We start from the raw sequence: 21,933 nt of genomic DNA on the forward strand, positions 1-21,933 counted from the left end.
CCAGGCAGGTGCCAAGTGGCCCTAGAATACAGGGAATGCAAAGATGGCTTAAAGCCACTCTTGCACCCTCTTCTTCCTGCACAAGTACAGGGAAGGAGTAACTGAAAATTGGGCCTCTGTTTTCATAACTGGCCTGCTCTACCTGCACTACCGGGTGTGGGGGCAAGTGGGACAGAGAAGGGGTTGAAAACTCACACGTCACTGCACAAAAGTGCGTTCAGAGAAAGCTACCATTTTGCAGGCTTTGCCCAGCAGGCTTAGTGCATTTTCTTTGCATATCTTTTCCCACTTGCAAGTTTCATATCTGGGTTGTTTTCCTGCTGCTTGTTGGAATGTGCCAAGATATTGATTTTTAAGGCTGGAGTGGAGAGGAGCAGATCTCGTTGGGCCAATTGATTTAATGGGGTGTGTGTGTTTGGATAAGGGAAATTGCTCTAAAGTGGTTTTCCCAGCAAGATTCCCAGACTGTGTGTGGTGTGCTGAAGAGCATAACGCTAATGCACTGGAGCGAAGGTCACACTGGGAATTTCACTTAAAAACTGTGACTCTTTCTCCCTCACCCAGGACATCAGCAATTTCTAGCTGAGCCAGCCTGTAAACCTGGCAAATGAGCATGGATGTGGCACTCAGACCAGGCTAGGACTCCCTAATAGATGTTTTCAGTGAAAGGCAGATGACTAGATCAGATCTGAGGTGTAACATCTCCTTGGTTCACATGGGAAAACTACCCTTCCCACCATCTGTGTCATGGACTGCCCTCACTCCTGAACTTGCAGGATGGGCAGGGCAGCCCTAACTCAGGCCGACTTGTATTGCAAAGACTGCTATAAAGTTAGTCTGGATGGGACGTAATAGACCGGTTTTACCCTGCTGGGTAGGAGAGGCTTCTTTCCCTCAAGTATATCTTCAAGGGGTTTCTCTAGACAAGTTTTAACTGTCCCAAGCAATGGGGCTTCCACTGCTATTCTGCTGGCTAATAGATCTTGCCTGTAAGATTTGACCCTCTTGCCCTTGTTAATATCGCTAACATCCTGCCTTCCTACAGACAGAGAACTGGTGCCATGGAGCCTGGATGCAAATCAATGAGTCTGCATTTACCTCACTCCCGAGTACAAAGCAGTAACCCTTTCCTGATCATTGGGGGGGCTGCCTGTGTGGTTGGTTGGTTTGCACTGTGGTTGAATAGGCATTGAAAACGCAATTTCTGCTCCCATGTTATTTCACTTACAAATTTTGCCTGCATGGGGAAGGCACCAAGCCTGGAATTTTACCCGTGTTTTTTTTTTTAACCCTTTTAGGCGCCAGGAGTTGCGGGAGCTGCGCCTGCTTCAGAAAGAGGAACACCGGAACCAGACCCAACTGAACAACAAACACCACCTGCAGCTGGAACAAATGCTGAGGCGCTTTGAACAAGAAATGATGGTAGGTGAGAAGGGGAAGGTGAACCTACATGTCCTAGCTGGTTTGACTTCTCCTTTGCAACTGTCTTGCCGGTACAGAGCGAGAGATGCCGTGTACTCTAGGCTGGTCAGCAGAGAGATTCAATGCCTATTGTTATACAAGCCACTAAAAACTAATCCTAAACCCTTGCTCACGCTTCTAAAGTAAGCTGGCTGGATTCACTCAGAGGGCACAACAATTAAGGAAACCCTATGGGAGCCAGCAGCCCTAGGCTGGTTTTCCAGAACGCATTGCTGTGGGCCAGGACTTCCTTTATACCCATCCTGTCCAACAGCAAAGGGGAGGTGCTGGGCCAGCTCTTGTCCCCATATTCTGGTGGTGTCAGAGCTGAGCCCATAGGTGAGACTTTGGGTCCTATAAACTGAATGCAGGTGAATTGTGCTGTAGTGATTTACAGCTGTGCGCCCAGCTGTGCCTGCTCGAGGGAGAGGCGTCAGCATGTGTTGAAGTAAATGGATTTTTTTTTATAGCCAAGTCAGGTTTTTAAAAAAAACCAAAACCTTTCAGGAGACAGCAGATAAGTGTATCCTGCGTCCTGTCAGTAACCCCCAGGTCTGCTTGGAGGCCAAGAGGGACTATATGCATTTCACATGTTTCCCTAAATATTTAGAGTCTCTCTTGGCCTGTTTGACATGCTGTCCAGTTGAATCCCTCCTTAAAAAGAAGTACCTGCTCACTAAGATTTTTGCCAACATCGTGGTGTGACACGTTAAGGAACAATGATGTGCTCCCTCTACAGCTCTCCTGAGGCACTTAGCAATCAAACCACATCCCACAAGGGCCCGTGTTCCTGCTGATGGTGGTATAATGCTGGTGCGACTCAAGAGTAGAGAGAAGACAGATGTGTCGGTGAAATGTTGCAGAAGGCAATGTCCTTCAGTGGTTTGCATACCCAGGGATGTTGAGCAAAAAATCTTACATTTGGGCTTCTCCCAGCACCAGTCTCTGCCCAGGAGGTCGCTACCAGAAGTATATTGCACATCAGGAATGAAGTTCACAAGCTGAGCTGGTCAAGCCCAGAGATGGAATAAGGGGGGTTCTGCTGCTCAAGCCCTGGTCTACACTGTGGAGGGGGAGGGGGTCGATCTAAGTTACACAACTTCAGCTATGTTGTTCACGTAGCTGAAGTCCACTTACTTAGATCTACTTACCATGGTGTCTTCACTGCGGTAGGTCGACTGCTGACGCTCCCCAATCGACTCCGCCTATGTTTCTCGCTCCGGTGGAGTACTGGAGTCGATGGAAGAGCGCTTGGTGGTCAATTTATTGCGTTTTCGTTAGACACGATAAATTGACGCCACTACCCCCACCCACCCCGCTGGATCGATCGCTCTGGAGGTAAGTGTAGACATGCCCAAGACTGAGGTGCATTGGCAGAACTGGGGGAGGAGGACAGAGGGATTTGCACAATGCCTGCCCACCCCAGGCTTGGCTCTGCCCAATACAGTTAGTATCTTGTTTTCATAAATTTCTTGCGTCCACTCCTTCAGTGCTCACTATTTTCGATTTGAGAGAGAATCTAGCCCAGAGAGGGTTTAGTCTGAACTTCGTTCTCTTCCCCTCATCTCCCCCTTCTCCCCCCAATATAGGCAAAAAAGAAATTCTTCGACACTGAGCTGGAGAACCTAGAACGTCAACAGAAGCAGCAGATCGAGAAGATGGAACAAGATCACTCGTTCCGCCGGCGGGAAGAGGCAAAGCGCATCCGTGCTGAGCAGGAACGAGACTACAACAAATTCCTGGAGCAGCTTAAGCAGAAGAAGAAGGAGGTAAAAATGGGAAAGGGATGGGGAAGAACTGGTTTGTGCTAGCTGTTACGGAGAGCGTTCCTTCCAGGAGTGGATCACGGCATCCTTACCCAGGGGATATCTTGGGGGCAGGGAGGTGAGAGGCAGCAGTAGCTATCTTCAGTGGGAGGCTTCTACTTCTCTTATGCCCTAGGATTGTTCCTGTGGCCCAGCTCCTGAGGTGGAGCTTCAGCCTAAGTTACCCGCTGAAAGACTCATCTCTTCTCTCTCAAAGGTCAAGACCGAAGTTGAGAAGCTTCCCCGGCATGTGCGCAAGGAGAGCATGAAGGTGAAGACAGAAGAATTTGCGCAGAAGAAGCAAGTCTTGGTAAGCCCAAGAAAGGATTAGCCCCACACCAAAGAGCAGAGGGGATGCAGGAGAGGGGCACCTGGTGACTTGGCTTCTTACCTCCAAGTGCCACCGGGTTTAAAATACCGAAGGTGCACGTAAAGTTACAGCTGGAAAACAGCTCACTTTACTGGCATCTCCCCCCAGGAACGAGAGTTTGTAGCCAAACAGAAAGAGGATCTGGAGCTGGCCATGAATAATATTACTGTGCAGAACAGGAAGGAGATCTGCGACAAGGAGCGTGAGTGCCTGAACAAAAAACAGCAGCTCATGAGAGGTGAGTGGGATAGAGTTGGGAGGGAGAAAACAAATGCTGTAGTGATGGGTTTATCCAATGCTGGCTCTTCCTACACAACAGATGCTGACATTGCTGCAAGCTGTCAGGAGGATTTAGCAATAAACAGCCTTGCCAGATCCTGCCTGAATGTTTAATAATAATAATACTTAGTGGTTTAATCTCCAAAGCGCTTTACAAATACGAACCAATTAGGCCTCATAATTACAAGAGACAATTCACAGATATGGCTTGCAACCAGGGCCTCTTGGAAAACAGGAGAAGGTGTATGATTGCCCCTTCATCTGCTTTACTGCTCCCGAGTAATGGGATCACTAGAGCTCAGGAGAAGAGTGAGTGAGTGTGTGTTAATTTCTCTCCCCTTCCTTAGACCGAGAAGCCTCCATCTGGGAGCTAGAAGAGCACCACCTACAGGAGAAACACCAGCTTATCAAGCAGCAATTGAAGGACCAGTATTTCCTCCAGAGACACGAGCTGGTCCGAAAGCATGACAAGGTAAGAGAGTTCAGCCCTTTGTGACTGTGACCTTGACCCCGTCTGCCGCCCAGCAAGGCAGTGAGCCACAACATGGAACCTGCCCCTGGTGGGTCTGCAAGGAGCTGACATTCCCACTCTTTGAACTGCGTGCCCCTGAAAGCGAAGGAAATGGGGAAAGAGGGATGGTGATTGTCGCAGGTGGGTGGGTGTGTAGCAGGACAAGGAGTGAATATCAGCCTGTTTTGTTGCTAATATTTAGGATCCCTTCCCTGCGCTGTGTGAGTGTTCCCGCAAGGAGAGAGGCATGTGCTTAGAGATCTTTGACAATGAGCTATTTCCAGAAAGTCTCTGATGTGTTACTGGTTTACAGGATGGCAGGGGAATTGAAAGTATGAAATAGTTGCATGAAAGGAGCAGGGCTTTGTAGTTAATCTGACTCACTTGAAATCCTTCAGTAAGATGCCTGTGACCAGGGCTTGCTGAATGAAGATCCCAACTCCCACCCTTGAGGAACAAGGCTAGCACTGCACCCAGGTTTCTGCTCCTGGAATGTTGCCATCATACATGATTCTGGCTCTTTGCATCTTGCCTATGATCAGTTGTGTCTTCATTTTTCCCTTTATGATGGGAAGGGCCCCACTCCCACCCGGAGCATGGGGAATCCTTACCCACCAGGCCATGTCATGGACTCAGAAGGGAGCACATGGAAGCTCAGACAGGTCTGAGTCCATGTTGTGGGCTGCCATTTTTCTTCATCTTAACCTTCATCCCCTGCTTTTTCTGTGGCCTGTTTGACACGTTGTTTTCCTACAGCCCTAGGGAGGAGCTTTTGTTGTAGTCACCAGTGCTGTGGTGTTTTTCCACCGTTCCCTAGCACAGTAACCATCCTCCTGCTCTCCATCGGCTTGACTTGCCTCTTCTCTCTGCTGACCTTGCTTTCTTTCCTTGCTTTGCCGTTCTAGGAGCGAGAGCAAATGCAACGGTATAACCAGCGAATGATAGAGCAACTGAGGATTCGGCAGCAGCAGGAGAAAGCTCGTCTCCCCAAAATCCAGAGGAGTGAAGGGAAGACCCGCATGGCCATGTACAAGAAGAGCCTCCACATAAACTCCAGCGGGAGCATGTCAGAACAGAGGGAGAAGATAAAACAGGTCAGGCTCACTGAGCCATGTGGTAATGCTCCAGAACACATGGGCTCTGGAGACTTCCCCCATGGCCTGGGGTGGAGCACTGCACTGCTTTGCAGGTGACATAGCAGTGTAGGGTGACCAGATGTCCCGATTTTATAGGGCTGGTCCTGATTTTTGAGTCTTTTTCTTATATAGGCTCCTGTTACCCCCCACCTCCTGTCCCGATTTTTCACACTTGCTGTCTGGTCACCCTATAGCAGTGCTAGAGGGAAATGCTTGCCATCTTTCAACAGTAGCCCACCCTGAGAAACTAAGGACAGCATTGATGGGCCCTGTGGGTGGAAAGCAGTGGTATAACTTGTCGGTCCTCCCATAACCCATGAAAGCCTGGATCAAAGTAGTGCAGAGTCCTGCCCTCAGGGAGGGATTTCCAAAGGCGACCTTGACCCCTTCTGCCGCCCAGCAAGGCAGTGAGCCACTGCCTGGAACCTCCCCCTGGTTGGTCTGCAAGGAGTTGTCATTCCCACTCTTTGAACTGCGTGCCCGAAAGTGAAGGGAATGGGGAAAGAGGGATATGGTGGTTGTCGCAGTGGGTGGGTGTGACTTAGAACAAGTCAGTGGGACGTGCTCCTAAACCCCCAGAATGCAGCCGTGTCACTGCAGGTCCCGTTATAAGAGGTAAGGGAAACTATTTCTCATCTCCTGTTAAAATTAATTGACCACATTCATTAGTGCTAGGAGCCTGAGGTGAAAACTGCTCCTCGGATCTGGGGTTGCTGCTGAATGCCCCCGGCTCGTCCAAACGCTCAGAGGATTTTCAGTAGAATAACAGCAGCGTAACAGGCCTGCTGCAGGCCCAGCAGCTTAACAGTGAAGTGGATGAGCTCTCGTTCACATGAAAATACCTGCATGTAGGTACTATATGTCCACATGGATCTAGGATGTTCTGGGGCAGCCTAGGAGAGTGCCGACAACCACTATATAGGTCCATAATATGTTTGTTTTAAAGTTTTTTCAATTAAAAGAGCATCTGTTTTGATCACTGGCTCTTGCCTGACTCTGTGGAGTTGGGGCTGAGTTTTGGGCCAGGTTGTTTTGAACGGGCTGTATATGGATGCCACAGTTAAACTGAGCATTTAGGTGTCCCCTACCTTGGCTCTTTATTCCTTTGATGGTGTCAGCTCATTAACTTCTTAGCCAGCCTCTGCTCTTGGGTGACTGAGGGTTCTGGGGGCTGTTTTCTGTTCCAGTTTGCTCAGCAGGAAGAAAAGCGGCAGAAGGCAGAGCGGCAGCAGCAGCAGCAGAAACATGAGTTCCAGATGAAGGAAATGAGTGCCCAGTGTGAGAGCAACGCGAACGAACTGCAGCAACTGCAGGTAATGTCACACTGAGGCAGAGCTGCACGTATGCAGTCAGATGTATAAGCTGGGGGGGAGCATCATACCACTAGCATTACCTGTACGGAGGAGGGGTCATGGCTGCTGTGAGAAATATGGTTTGTGGGAACTGGCAGTTAAGTTTGACTAAAGGTGCAATCTCCCATCTGTTCCTATTAGAGGGTTCCCTTAAACACGTGATCATAGTTCAGAGCTCTGAGCTGCCTACGGTTCAGCAGAAGTGTAAAACAATAGGATGAGCATGGGTGGAGAGGGGTCTCCATTTCATCTGGAGCATGTAGGGAGGAGATGGTTCTGTTGTCTCCTTGATACAGTCCATCCACAGACTCCTTATACCTTCTTCTGGCTGTTTTATTTAGAATGAGAAGTGTCACCTCTTGGTGGAACATGAGACCCAGAAGCTAAAGGCCCTGGATGAAAACCACAACCAGCACCTGAAGGACTGGCGGGATATGCTGAGGCCACGGAAGAAGGTAACATTCCCTGGACACAGGCCACTGGAGCCTGGTTGGCTGGCAGGGGCTGTGTCAATACAGTGACAGCATGACCTCAAATACAAGTCTCTTGTTTTATTTTTTTAATTAAGGCTCTGGAGGATGAGCTGAACCAGAAGAAGTGGGAGCAGGAGGTGTTCTTCAGACTGAGCGAGGCAGATGGTCAGACCCCAGCATCCCCAAACAAACCTGTCAAGTTCTTTCCCTTCAACTCTGCAGAGTGCTCATAACGCCTGGATCTGGGCGGGCCAGCGAGCTAGCTGGCACTCGCTCTACCTTGATTAGCTGTGGACAAGCAACTCAGGACTGCGGGGACCCTCTCACTGACACACCAACCTCCCTCAGGGCAGTGCCCTTCTGTCCCTCTGCTTTGCCTGAGAGAAATATGGCCTCCTGCCACTTCTGTCTGACACTATGGGAGATCAACTTGATTCTGAGCAGAGGTGGCATTTCCTGGGGCTGGCTCACTCTGCCGACAGAGCTGCAGTGACACTCCCTGCTGGGAGAGCTGGCAGGGCTGTGTCCGTGATCCTACTCATGCTGTCTGCTGAACTCTTTAATCCGTGGATGAGCCTGATGCCCATGCTATGTCCAATCCTAGATCGGAGCAATAAATGCTATGGACATGATTGGTGTTAGGGGCTCTCAAACACTGTTCAAAGTGGTTATTTAAACATCCCTATTCTTTGTGGGTACCTCCTTCCTCTCTTTGTTGCCAGGGCAGTGGTTGGGTGCAGTTTGTCAGCATTAGCATTGTGTGATGCTACCCTGGCCTCCTGGATCGGTGAGGCCTACAAGGGTTCGTATGGTTTTCTTACAAAACGCAAAGCAGAGTTGCCTGCATTTTACTGTGGTCTCCATTTCCCCTGGTTGCTTGAAATGGGTTCAGCAGTTTTTCCTCCCAATGTAAACCCTGGGGGACTAGCTGGGCTCCCCTGCTGAAATGCCTCTACTTCTCCTTTGTTTGCCCTGGGAGTTGATGTTAAATGACACAGTTCCCTCTCAGGTTCCTAGTCACTCTGTGGCACTCGCTGACTCCGCTGGACTGTGTGGCGTATGGTGTCTAGGAATCAAACCTGGCTGTGCCACAGGGCAGTATGAAGCATCACAGCTACACTGCTAGGCCAGCCTAAAACTCGTGCTTCCTAAGAAAGGTTATGCTTGGAAGGAGGAGCAGGGAGAGGTTCACGGTTTTACTTGGTTTTGCAATTTAACACACCAAGGTGTCAGTAGTGATCATGTGCCCTCTGTATGTGGGGGTTACTGCTTCCAGAAAATACTTTTATCAGCCCTCAGAGCTGTGCACAAACTGGAGTTCAGAAAGTGCTGTGCATTTTTGGAGCAGGTAGATTATCCAGCCAGACCTTTGCAACACAAATTACTTGCTGCAAAGCTTGGTTTCAAAGGATTAAAACTGGCAAAGACCTGGCAGTCTGGCTCTTAAATTGGTGATGGGGAAGATGCAATTGACAGCTCCGGCTGGCTTGTAGCTGTAAGGAGTTACTTCTTCCAGAAGTGGTGCCTAAGCTCCTTAAGCAAAGACCTTGCAAAGACTTGTCATGACTTTATCTCACATTCTCCTGGCTTCCTGCCTAGGGTTGGGGTTGTACAAAACTAGATAGGGCAGTTGTACCTCAAGTTCTGTCTACCTTTTTTCACCCATGTCCACACGATGCTGTGAATCAGTGTGTGTGTGTGTCTCTGTCTCTCTCTCTCTCTCTCTCTCTCTCTCTCTCCATCCCCAACACTCACAGATTGGCACCATGATGGTCTACATCTCTGTTTAATTGTCACGAATGCATTTTGCAGTAGCGACTGGGTAGGAGTTAAGATTCCCTTATCCAAGCCTAGGCACTGCTAATCCTGAGAAGTCCCAAGGTATCCGGACTGCGGCCAGTCTCCTTATACTGTTCCAATCAGCAGAGTAGCAAGTGAATCTTGTGTTTCCGATACAGCTGTTTTCTGATTTTGACGAGCACGGAGTTGCTGTAGGGTAAAGGGTGCCTTGATATGTAGCATTCTCTCCCTTGTGTGACTGCCTGATCACAAAACAGCATGTGGTAACAGTTAGCTTTTCCTTCCTTTGGTTTATGTGCCACATTGTCATTTTATGCTTAGATTGTATCTTCCAATCATGGGATCCTTATTAAAAATATTCCACCTAAGAGCATCTGTGTCGTCATCTCAGGTGGTGTCCCAAGAGACTTACTAACTCTGCTATGTAGCACCAGCTTGAGGAGACACCTCATGTTAGCGTAGAATCCTAGATACATGGGAAGTTGAAAGACTTTGGAGCACAAAGGTGCAAGTTTCGAAACACCTTTGTACCAAAGAGGGGGACATTTCCTATCCATTTAGAATTTTTAAAAAGTATCTTTCAGTTCCCTGAAAACTTGTGTCCTCTTGGCTGTTCCGAGTTCCCTATGAAATTAAAGGTATTACTGTTTTATTACTTGACTCACAGTAGCTCTGATAGACTCACCTGGGCAGCCAACCATACATAGTGGAGGCTTGACTGATATGTCAATGGAAAAAGAAAGGCACACAGAAGAACTGCATAGTTGGTTGTACGCACCATGCATTCCGAGACCTGGGGTCCTCATTTTTTATTTTTATTTTTTTCACTCACTACTAAGCACCTTTTCCGAAATGGCTAGTTTACCTCTATCTGCAGTATAACTGGTCTATTTCCCTAAGTATCAGCTGTGCCTTCATGATGTACCATACTGTATGGTGGTGTTGCCTGTCTGGGAGTTGATGTAGGAATGAAGGAGGTGAGTTGTCTTTGAAGGACCTGGGTTGACTTGAGCCTTCTGATAGTGTTAGAAATGTCTTACAGTAGCCCTGGGGCCATTTTTGTTCAGTCTTGCTGCTGTAAATTTAGAAGAACTCTGTGAAATCACTAGTGTCCCTGAGATTGGAATCCGCTCCTTCATCTTTAATGTGTGTGTGACTGAAATGTTTATCATTGGAAGGACTTTCTGGAATACCTACACATGAGATACTTTTCCAGTTTAAATCTTTATGCTGGAAATATAGAGAGGAGGAAAATGTCAAAGCATGAACAGTATTCCAGACAGGTGCTTCTCAGAACTCCATGCCGAAGAGTCAGTCAGAGCTAGACTTACTCCTAGCTTGAGCAAGAGTTTGATTTGTATGTTGTGCAGCAGCTATGATGGGGACAACTTCTGGGGGCTTCCAGCTTGAATGGGATATGCCAGCTCTTTGTTAATCAACAGTCATTCACTCATTAGTTAATCTTATTGGTGGCTAGAAACCTGTAACTTAGTTGCCATTTTCTTAACCTGGGATTGGGAACTCTTTTTTTTCTGGTGCCGTTTGCTGCCTCTCAATTGCTGTATGGTGCACTGTAGCTTTACGTAAGTGCAATACTGATCTCTAAAAGGAGAGCAGTGAAGTGTGTTTAACAGTTGCAACATTTAAAGGAAGCTTGTTCTTCCTTTTAAGGGCCAGATTTTTCTCCCTCTTTGGAAGTAATCTTTTTTCTAAGGCAAATAAAACCAACTTATTTTTGTCTATTGGGGATGTCATTTTTATGTGGCTTTGAATAAAACTTTTTTTTAAAATATATTTTGTAAAGTGTCTTCAGTGGGGCAGCCACTCTGTGAATAATAATCTAATAAAGTAACAAAGTGAGACACTGGGTTTGTGTCTAATGTTCTGTGTACTCTTTGAACTTGGCTTCAGATTGGCAGAGTTAGCCTTCTGTTAGTATATTTGGGTTTAACTGTGTGAGGGGACTCTGTGATACTTGTTCTGGGCTATCAGCCTTGCAAAGCAGAACTTCAGTTTTCCAAATGCAAGTGGCTGCTCTGAAAATGCTGTTGCTGCATGTAGCAATTTTGTATTCATGGATCTCTGCAGGGAAGCTAGACCCCTCTGAGTCTAGATCTCAGCTTCAAGTTGTAGCTCTTCTAAAGTCCTTGCTGATGTTAATCTAAAGATAGTTAAAGAGTGACGCTGTTTGGCAGAGCCAGGAACTACACTTTCAATGGGACTTGTATTCTGCCTTGAACTCGTCAGTATAGTAATAGTGCTATGGCACCTTTAGTTTTCAGGAGCTCAAAACCCTTTACCAACATTTGTGAATTGGCCATGCCAACTTCTGATGCTGCATGTGGTTACATCTGAGACCCCGAGGTTAAGTAACTAGTCCTAAATCACAAGGGTGACCGGATGTCCCGATTTTATAGGAACAGTCCTGATTTTTGGGTCTTTTTTTCTTATATGGGCACCTATTACCCCCACCCCCTGTCCCGATTTTTCACGTTTGCTGCCTGGTCACTCTATAAGTCAGAGTTGGAATAGAACCCATGTGGACTAATGCCCAGATCTGTGCTGTTAACCACTGGACCATGGTTTTAGCTTTTGCTGGGGTGGACTCTGGCTTTGGGAACATCATAAGATTGTGAGACAGTACTTATTTCTTTACTGCGTTTATTCAGGAGAGCTGTCTGTGGCTTCGACACTAGTTCTCCAGTCTGCTCTGTCTAAATGTTTCTGTCTGTAACAGGCCGTAGGGCCTGTTTAAACTTCATTTTTTAATAAATGTTGCTATAAATTCAAATTATAAACCAGTTTGTATTATCCCCTTGGTGCCTGAAGTCTGGCATCAAGTGGGAGGAGGGGCTCTCGGCTGAGACTGTATAGTTTTATAATGGGAACACGATGTGCTCCAGTACAATAGAGTAGATGGTGGAAATAGAAAGCAAAGCTACTTTGAAGAACTGCCTGTGCGTTGATGTCTGGATAAGAGTTGGGGGTAATGGGCCCCAGTGGAATAATGAAGAGATCAGACACCTCTGGGTATGTGCATTTAATCTCTGCCCATAAGAGGCCTAAGGATGGAAAGGCAGGAGTTACAGCTCTGCTATCTTGGTCTGTAGGACGGGAACCCTGGCAGGGGTTACAGGAAGTGAGGAAGAAGGGGTAGCTCCACTGCCAGAAACAGCGCTGCTGCTTTTCTAACTGGCTTGGGAAGCAGCGCTCCTCTCCTTAGTGGGTGCAGTCAGAACTCCCCTTCTTGTTTCAATCTGCTCCAGCCATTGGCTAGAAAGGAACCCCAAAACAAATGAGACTGAGAGCTGATTGGGCAATGAAATGCTCAGACTGAATGAATGGTGTTGCACTTTTGTCTTCTTGGCTTTAGAGCCTGGAATCTGCAACCCTTCAGCCAACATGACCAGCTCATGTTGTTTTACACCCGCAACGACATGCTGAGAAAAATGTAATCACAAATAGAGACTCCCTGGCTTCCCCCTTTCATATAATATAGCTACTGCCAGCAGGCAAATGCTCCAGTAATGATGTGACACGCACCAGAGTAGAAGAATCTAGCAAACTAGCTTATTTTTAGCTGCACCTCCCCGCCAGGGCTGACAGTCTCCTATACATTGCTCAGAAATCATTTTTCCTAATCAGCTTTCAGATTATGCCAGTGTAGAATGGATGATCCTATAAGATTATCCTCGCTTAAACTGTTCCTCTTGTACAAAAACCTGGGTCAGATTTAAACATCGGGATAAACTTATTTTTATGAAAATGTTGAAAGAAATCTAGTGAATTTTTAAAAATACCCTTATCTACCTCCCTCCAAACACCAATTAAAAACTAAGCTGTTGGCTGCACAAAAACCCTATTTAGAGTAACATCTGTCTTTTCTCTCAAGTTCTTACCAGGCTTGAGGTGTTGTATAGTAATTGGCCCTACAGGGACAGGATGTCTGAATCTTGTACCTACCATTTACACAATTTATGCCTCTCCTTGAGCCATTCTTGAAGGATATCCTAAGACAAACGGTGCTGTAGACACTTGCTTCTGGAATAACCTGTATCTCCCTTCTGAATGCTAAAGGCTACTGCATTTAAAGGTTCCCATTTACTACTGCATTGTTAACCACTTAAATTCCTAGAAGACCAACTAGTTGGTGCTCAGGTCAAGTCAAATCTGTGAAGTCTGCTTGTTTTTCCTTTCCTGTACTTTCCAGTAGTAGCATGAAACGTGTCACTGCCTCTTATTATTTTTCCCTGGGAGGTGCTGTTCAGTGACATGAGACCTTCCCTCTGCTCTCTGCGGGTGGTGGAAGCCACTCCTTTTTCATGCCAATGACAAACCCTCTGTGATTGCACCCATAAGAAATCTAGTAGAGCTCATCTGGTAAGTCAGTCCCACATTCTTCGCAGAGGGCAACTCGCACTTCCTCCATATGCTCCATTAGGTGGTACCGGCATTATAACATTGGGCACGACGACAGCCCCAGAGTGCAACTCTAATGCACATCTTTGTGTGAGAAAATATAAAACTGGAGCTGGTCAGTTCTGATGGATGGTTTTCCTGTTTCTTGACAGTATCTCATTAAGAAAAATCACCCACAACTGCTCGGCTTACATTGAGCCTCAGTGTTGCTTCTCACAGCCCGTAGGGAATTCCTGATGCTCCCCTTCTCCGTTACTGGTGTCACACCCTTGGAGTTGCCACTGATTTCCCATCTGATAGAGGACTGAACATCAGAGCCATAGGGCCTTCTTCTCCAGGTCCGTTGCCCTTGTGACATACCTGTGCAAAGTGGGTGCAGCCTGGCACTGTTACACCCACTCTACTCGGGCAAAAATGATAATCCAAGAGTCAAGGCAGTAGAAGATCAGTCCTCTTGGCTTTGGACTTGACCCCGCCTGTCCTGGTGATTTCAGTCAGAGTGACATGTGCTCAGCACTCAGTGCAAACTAAGGGTTGGCCAGGAATCTGTTGGGATCCAGTCCTGTTAGTATGCTCTAAGCATTGTTCTACCATACACTTGCTCCAAAACATGACCACTTAAAGAGGCACTGTAGTTGTGTTTGTAGATTTGGCTAGTACCTTTGGTGGGAGGTGGGTGAAAGAACTGCCTTGAGGTTGCCATTAGTAGGGGAGAACCAGGGACACAAACACGCTTAGAACATACCTGTAACTCTGCAATCCCTACAACAGTGGGTGGATGGAAAAGTACCTGGTGGACCTGCCAGCCAGACTGAACAGTGTTCCATTGCAGGTCAGAACTGAATCTGGTGTACTGCCTTCTGCTTCCAGTAAATCATTGACACCTGAAGAATGAGCAGGATGTGATTTTTAACAGTTGGGGCTTACTGCAGGAAAGGGCACAACCCATTTGCTATCTTCCTGTTGGATTAATAGTTTACCAAGAATCTTTCATCTTATTCCAAATTGCTGGACTCTTCTTCACATCTGTCATATGTGGTTCGTTCTCTCTCCACAGGAAGAAGGGGTGGAGGTTGGGGAGTTCTTGACATTTCAGATGTAGTGGTGCAGAGGCTTTTTTGTGTAATGCTCATGTCAGACTTAAACTGCAGCCTTAATTTAAACATGAGAGATGTGATCATCTGCTCCTAAATTTTGACTGTGAATCTCTTCCTCATCTGGTGCTGCTGTTCTAATACCCCATCTGTCTATGCATAAACATAGGTATGGCCAAAGCAAAAGGCTCCTAAGCTCGATCCCTGACTTATGCCTCAGTTTCCCCTTTATCAAAGGGCAATACTTGCCTACTTTGTACCAGGGCTGGGAGGAGTAACTGGCTAATATGTTTGGAAGTACTTTCATACCACATGGCACTTATCATTCTGAACCACTTCTGCTCTTCTCCTTTTGGTTCTTGAGTGGAGGGTGTCACTTTTACACAAATAATGAACTTCTAATGTATTATACTCATTTTTTTGACCAGAAATTCTGCTTTTGCTTACACCTGAGCCCCCTTCAGTTCTGTCCCAAGGCTGATGGGAAAACTTAAATTTATAGTTGTTTGTTGAGTCCTGATAGCTTATTAAATAGAGATCAGATGAGTGCTCTATAATCTGCTACTCTGCCCTACAAGCAATCTGGACAAAGCAGTACTCCACTTTTCTCCACAGCTGTCTCCAAGCTAGTTAATTAAAACCCAGGTGCAGCTTTACAGCATTAGTTGCAATTGTCTCTCACCCAGCCACTGGCAGCCAGTACAAATGCAACAGGTAGCTGGTGTTCTAAAGAAGGTACGTTGCAATAGCCTCAGAGAATTAACTCTTTAGTTGGACCTTAATACTGGCAAAGAGCATCCTAGCCAGAATAACCCATGCTGTGCAGCAGTCCTGATACTGAGTGCTTCCTATTGATGGCTAGCAGTCTCTTGGCCTCCTGCCAGCATTCATGTCCCTGAAGTAGTGCGCTGGAGTGGGTTTATGATGGTGTGCAGAGATCATACTCAGGAGTTTATTTTAACAAGCCCCTATGTGGATAAACATTTATCTTAATAAAAGAATAAACGGAAGTAGCTGCCTGTGTGTGCTTTGCAGAAAGTTCACCAATGGAAGAGCATCATGGGTGGGTGCATGCAGCTATTTGTGTGCATATAAAAAAAAAAAATCAGAAGGGGCTGCGGAGTATGGTAAGGCAAAAGAACACAGCTGTGTGACTCCCTTAGCTGGTACCTCCCAACTGCTATGGCAGCAAGGAGGGGTAATGGGCCAAATAACTCATTCAAATGTTCTCCTTTGTTTTTAATAGTTCAATATTAGGCATCTTTATGGTGGGAACGTGTGGAATCCAAGAAGGGTGGCGTCAGCCCAGACATGAAAGCGGCTTTTGTGCCCTCCTTTGAAGGGGGAAGATGGAAAAAAGCAGCCACAGCTCATTCTCTTCCCCCCCCCCCCTCCCCCAATGTCTTTTCCTGAACAAAACTCCTTTTGTGAACTCTGGTCCACTTCAAGCTGACAAGAGACCTCCCTCAGCCGGTGTCGTTGTCATTTAGGCCTTCTCTGCTTTTCCTAATGCTCTGCCTCTCAGATCCCCCTCATACACTGCCTCCCCTCTGCAAGGAGATTGGATGAGATTAATTTAAGGGGGGGGGTGGCTCAGTAATGAGTAGATTAGCCATTAGTGAAGGCTGAGGGTCTGCCTAGAGTGTGCAGGGGAATGAATCTAGTCCATAAACAATCTGTGTTAAGCCACTTTAGAGAGAGTGTGAGTGTGTATGTGTAAAATTCCTTAGACACAAACTCCATGTCATTACAAGAGGCAGAGCTCTGTGACCCAGCTGCCCCAAAAAACCCTCTTTAGCTCTGGGGCTAAAGTGCCATCCTGGAATTGGGATTTATAGCCTCTCAAGGCTGCTGCCACTAGAGGGCAACAGGAACACACAGTTGAGCAGGACTGATTCTCTACTCAGGCTTGCTAAACCTCCAAGCTTGCTAGTAGGCCTCTGTGTCCAGACAGACAAGCTCTGAGGGGCCCCTGGGGTGCTCTTTGGTATTCTTGGATATGTGAAGTATTCTGTTTGGACTCCAACTTTATGCAGGGCGGAAGGGGGTTTAAAATTGACCTTCCCCTCTTCATATGTACAATTTCATTAACAATAAGTGATGCAGCAGTTAGAGTTGCAGGAAATAAAATGGTGTGACATGGGCTGGAAGGTCAGCGTTACCTGTTGAGGCTCTACAATTTCTCTGGCAGCCACCTGGTCTCAGCCTGCATGCCTCAGCCCCCTGGGACCTCATCAGTTTAGAATCCACCTGCTGTTGCTACCTTAGTCGCGGCAACTCTGGGGCATTTCCACACACCATCTGCCCAATCTCCCAGTACCTGTGCTACTGAGCCACTCATGGGAAAGTCAGCCACACTCCTAGGCCTCAGAGACAGAGCAGCAGCAAAGCTCAGCTGCTCCTCACAGATCCTAGGTAGGAACAACTACAAAGGAAGAGGGATAAGTATCCCCTTTAGATGTCTTTCATCCCTTTCTGCAGTTACCTTCCTCCCCTTGGCTAAGGTACATGCCTGCTGCCTCTCAGGGGCAGGATGTGGGGAGGCTGAGCCCAGCAGGGGGGTAATGGAGGACTGGCAATCTGTCCTGTCCTTTAAAGAAACAGCATTCTCTCCTCCAGAGCCAGTGTAGCAGAATTAACAGTGTAAAGGGAGCCCTGTTTGAGGAGCTGCCAAGGAGCAAGATGTGGTGTTCATCAGGAAATTCAATTAATTTGGAAGCTAATGATGTGCCAGCACTAGGTCTTGGGTAACTTTATAATGTAATTAAGATGCCCTGTGGCTCAGAGTAGACTGGTTACATCACCTGCTAGGGAGCTGCCTCAGAGACAGACTGTGGGTGGCACTGAGAAAATGGTGCAAATTCCTTGCTGGGTCCTGGAGAATCCAGGGCAGGCTGAAGGGTGGGCAGCAGGCTTTTGATGTGCCCATGGTGCAGTCAAACAGGGGGTGCATAGGCCACCTCAGAGGTGCATTGCCAGGAACTTGCTGTGGTTGGCTGCGCTCCCATCTTTGAGATGTCCATGAAACTGGCTGCAATGCGGGGGTAACCTCTGTGTGTAGGGGGATTTCAAGGATACTGTTTATTCCCATCAGATAGGGAAAGGCTATTCCAGTTCAGCAAGTACCATGCTGTGCAGCTTTTGGTTTCTTCCGCTTGCATGTTGAAGGAGAGAAAACAGCCCTTTCTGTGAGTACAGACTTGGTTTCTGAGTTCTCATCTATGGCTGGAGAAATAAAGCTAGATTTTGCTTCATTTGGAAGGTAACTGTAGTGTAGAGGATTAGATTACACCCAGGCAATATTTTGTAGGGAGTGTGACAGGGCCAGGCCAGATGGCTACAGGAGACTGAGCTAAGGTAGAGACATTAGCCCCAGATTAAGCAGATCCCTTTTCCCTGGGTAAGATAAGGGGCTGTTCCAGAACAATCAGGAACTTACTAGATCCAATTAAGGCAGGCAGGCTAATTAGGACATCTAGTGCCAATTAGGTATCTACTAGAACCAATTGAGGTAGGCAGGCTAATCGGGACACCTGGCATAAAAAGACCTTCTTTCATTTAGTCTGGCACACATAAGGATCTGGAAGTGAGAGGGTGTGTTGTTGGAGTACTGAGGAGTACAAACACTATCTGGCATCAGGAGGAGTTGAACTGGTCTGAAACAGACACCAGAGGGGAAGATCTAATTTGGAAAGAGATCTGGCCTGTTTCTAACCCACTAGGTGAGATGACAGAGACTGCGGAGATTGTTTTCCCTTTCCCCCATGCTGGCAAGTGATGAGGTCATCTGAGTAAACTGCAGATTTGTGCCACTAACAAAAGTGGCTAAACTGAGGACTGTCATGAACCTGTGAGGTGAGGAAATCTGCCGGAAAGTGCAGGATCCACCAAGGCAGAGAAGGAACTTTATCACAGGAGCAATATTGTATCTGAAGACTGAGGTGGGTTGGATAATATGGGACCGAAGTGCCTTTTCACCCCATCTATAACGTGTCTGCTTCTCTGATTTTTATGTTTTATTTATTGCTGATAGCCTTTGCAAAGGTGCAAGGGAATAATGCCCACAAATCAAAGATGCAAGCCTCATAACATGGGCTTAACTCCCCACAGCTGGTGTCATTCCTTCAGCGCACATAGCATTTCCTATAACCTGTTTTGAGGTGATGAATTTCTGATGTATATTATTTATGGTAATAAAAGTGATGGCAGGGGTTTGTGTGGGGGAGAGGTCAAGCTGGGTCTGTGAGGAAAGATGAAAGTGATGCCTCTGGGGACAGTGGAATAGCCATACCAAGCAGAAGGGGGGCAGAAAGAGGAGAGATGTAGAATAAGGAGCACTGAGGGGGACAGTGGAATAGCCATACCAAGCAGAAGGGGGGCAGAAAGAGGAGAGATGTAGAATAAGGAGCACTGAGCAGCACAGCACAAAATGGAGGAAGCCTGAGATTGCTATTGTGACAAGCACAAGAAAACACCCCAAAGTCTAATTTATTTATATCTATCTAGCAGTGTTTTTTTGGTTTGTTTGTTTTTTTTAAAGCACAAAGAAAATAGTTCCTATGGCCCTATAACTTTTCAGATTTGTGGTCAAAGGCTGAAAACAGTCAGAAACAGTGCTTAGACAGGGTCTGCTGATGAAAGCTGAATCAAAGCCATCCTTTTGGCTCACAGCAGTGGTGCCAATTAGGGAGGAGGGCAAGGTTTTTGCACTTGCTTAAAGGTCCATGAGCTGCAGAGACAGGAGGACTGTGCCACAACCACTTTTAAGCAGTGGTCCTTTACTAAATCAGTACAGCTGCTGCCAGAACGTTGCTCCAACTGCATGGTCACAATGCCACTGAAACTTGACCCAGCTGCCCCTCCGTACAGTGAGTGGCCAAATGGGGAGTCATAGAGAACTTGATGCCTGGCAGCATTGACTTTTGCACTGCGGGGGTAAGAGAGAGGGGAGACTCCCTGGCTGAAGGAGCCCTCAGGTCCCTGCAAGAGGGGAGAAAAGAGGAGACCAGAACAGCTGGGAGGGGGAGATACTGGAATTTGCCCCTCCCACTCCAAGAAATATCTGAATTGGCACCATTGTCTCTGTCTCCGTGGCCCCCTTTCACTTGCAAAAATAGCCTTTAAAATTGCCAGTTGATCATGGAAGTTGAATATTTGTACCACTTTTCCTAAAGCTGATGGCCTCCCCCTTTACCTCCAGCTGTCCAGGGCTTGGCCTTAGGAGTCAGTAAAATCTGGGGATGCAGGTCCTTCAATATTCTTGGGGGGTGTGTGTGTGTGTGTGAGACCAATGATCAATTACTTTGTGGTGATCTTACTGCCTCCATCCACAGCCATTATCTCTCTCCTGCTTCTGAGATGGCTGCTTTTCTAAGCAGCCAGCAAGACCTCTGCCCATGAGGAGGAGGAGCTCGCTAAGGTGGGAGGAACCTCTATTACAGAGGTTCTCCAGCAGTGGTTGGTGGAGCAAATCCTGGGGGCTTCTGAGGTGGTGGTTGGTCACATTGTGCTGGCTCCTCCTCCATCTTTCCAAATACTTAATTTGCATGAACAGACAGCTAAAAAATTATGGTATATAAAAGTATGTAATAATGCTGATCTCCTGTAGGAACAGGAAATCGTCCTGGGGGCACCTCGCTGGTAGGATGAGTCACCTTGTAGAAAAGTTTGCAATCCTTGATCCGTTGGATTAAATGTGGTGCTGAAAGCAAGGGCTTCCTCCAAATCAGGTCTGGCTCTGTGTCCCAGTTCCTCTGGGGCCTTTGGCAAGTCACTTAGGACCAGATTTGTAAATGTATTTAGGCACTTAACTCCCCCAGGAAGTTAGGTACCTAAATACCTTTAAAAATCTGACTCTTTCTCAGTTTCTCATTCTTTATGAGAGTCTGTAATTTTGGGTGTACCTAAGCATGTGGAGTTGTTTTCAGAAGCAACCTGAACCCAATGCTCCCCCTGCCTGTAACCTGTCTCCAACTACCTCCTGGCCAAAGGGCAGGGGCGGCTCTAGGCATTCTGCCGCTCCAAGCATGGCAGGCAGGTTGCCTTCAGTGGCTTGCCTGTGGAGGGGCCGCTGTTCCCGCGGCTTTGGCAGACCTCCTGCAGGCGGGGTCCCCTCCGAAGCCGTGGGACCAGCGGACCCTCCGCAGGCAAGCCGCCGAGGGCAGCCTGCCTGCCACCCTCGTGGCGCCAGCAGAGCGCCCCCCACGGCTTGCCGTCCCAAGCACATGCTTGGCGTGCTGGGGCCTGGAGCCGTCCCTCCCAAAGGGTCAGCACAGTGGTAGACTCTTTGCATCCTCCTACCGTCCACCCCTGCCTTGTTGTGCTGTGTATGTTATGGAGTGAGAGGTGCTGCAGTTTGTCAACACGGGCAGTCCAGACCACGCCCAGAGTGCACGAGGTGGTGCTGGCTGGCAGGGGTGGGGCATATAACCACCACTGTGCCAACCCTCCTGGGCAGCAGGAAGTAATCAGAGAGGTCCCGAGCTGAGTGGGGGGGACAAATTGCTGGGGGAATAGAGCACAGCAGATGGAGCATGAATGGGGCAGCATATGGGGGGGGGGCACGGAAGGAAGGGAAAGCACACTTGTCAGCTCTCTGATTTTAATAAGAGTCTCATATTTGTCCTTTAAGCCCCAGCTTCCAGGAGATTCTGGGAGAATCTCAGCTTTTGTTTTTAAGTATGTTACTAGTTGTCATGATTATGAAGAAAGAAAATAGGACCCCCCCCATAGGCTCAAATAGCAGCAAGCATGAAAAATACCCCCGTGCACATGTTTTTAAAAATCTGGTGATTTTTGTAAGACAATCCTGTGATTTTTTTTAAGGGGCCTGATAAGCAAATTTGGAGGATTGGGTGGGCAATATGGGTCCAGAGAGGGGCGTGGGTGGAGGAAGACACTGCCCCCCCTTCCTCCCCCTCCAGGTACACCTCCAGAGTCATGCAAAGAGAGAGACACCATGAATGCAGGGCAGTGTGCAAATAGGGGACTTTACGGCTCATTCCTGCAGCCCAGTGACAGCGCCTTGTTCTTCCGTCCCTGCCCTCCCCCCGCAACCCCCCCCCCAAACAAACCGGGTTCGGTGATTGCACTAATGCTTCTGAGCAGATCAAGCCGATGTAAACCCCCCGCCCCCGGCCGGGCAGGTCTAGCAGTCGCAGCAGCTGCGCCTCGCCGCTGCCCTCTATGGGCCATCCTGGGATCCGCCCCTCCCAGCCGCGTGCGCTGCCGGAG

General features: G+C 47.7%; 2 protein-coding genes across 8 annotated transcripts in view; both read left to right on the top strand.

Moving 5' to 3' along the window:
* The window catches only part of STK10 (serine/threonine kinase 10), a 90,682-nt gene extending 79,630 nt beyond the window's left edge, over window positions 1–11,052 (top strand). For all 3 annotated transcript variants that reach the window (XM_045027683.1, XM_045027684.1, XM_045027682.1), the window contains 9 exons: window positions 1,299–1,422; window positions 3,051–3,230; window positions 3,484–3,576; window positions 3,745–3,874; window positions 4,263–4,387; window positions 5,332–5,520; window positions 6,750–6,875; window positions 7,256–7,369; window positions 7,483–11,052. In XM_045027683.1, coding sequence (XP_044883618.1) covers window positions 1,299–1,422; window positions 3,051–3,230; window positions 3,484–3,576; window positions 3,745–3,874; window positions 4,263–4,387; window positions 5,332–5,520; window positions 6,750–6,875; window positions 7,256–7,369; window positions 7,483–7,620 — 1,219 coding nt within the window. In that variant the 3' untranslated portion in view covers window positions 7,621–11,052. The remainder of the gene's footprint in view (window positions 1–1,298; window positions 1,423–3,050; window positions 3,231–3,483; window positions 3,577–3,744; window positions 3,875–4,262; window positions 4,388–5,331; window positions 5,521–6,749; window positions 6,876–7,255; window positions 7,370–7,482) is intronic.
* Window positions 11,053–18,282: 7,230 nt separating this feature from the next.
* The window catches only part of SH3PXD2B (SH3 and PX domains 2B), a 125,551-nt gene continuing 121,900 nt past the window's right edge, over window positions 18,283–21,933 (top strand). For 3 of the 5 annotated variants that reach the window (XM_045027541.1, XM_045027543.1, XM_045027546.1), the window contains exon 1: window positions 18,283–18,641. The gene's annotated coding sequence lies outside the window, so the exon portion shown is untranslated. The remainder of the gene's footprint in view (window positions 18,642–21,933) is intronic. The other 2 variants (XM_045027542.1, XM_045027545.1) reach the window with 1 other exon arrangement.

This window comes from Mauremys mutica, chromosome 8 (genome assembly GCF_020497125.1).
Source record: "Mauremys mutica isolate MM-2020 ecotype Southern chromosome 8, ASM2049712v1, whole genome shotgun sequence".
Classification (NCBI taxonomy): Eukaryota; Metazoa; Chordata; order Testudines; family Geoemydidae; genus Mauremys; species Mauremys mutica.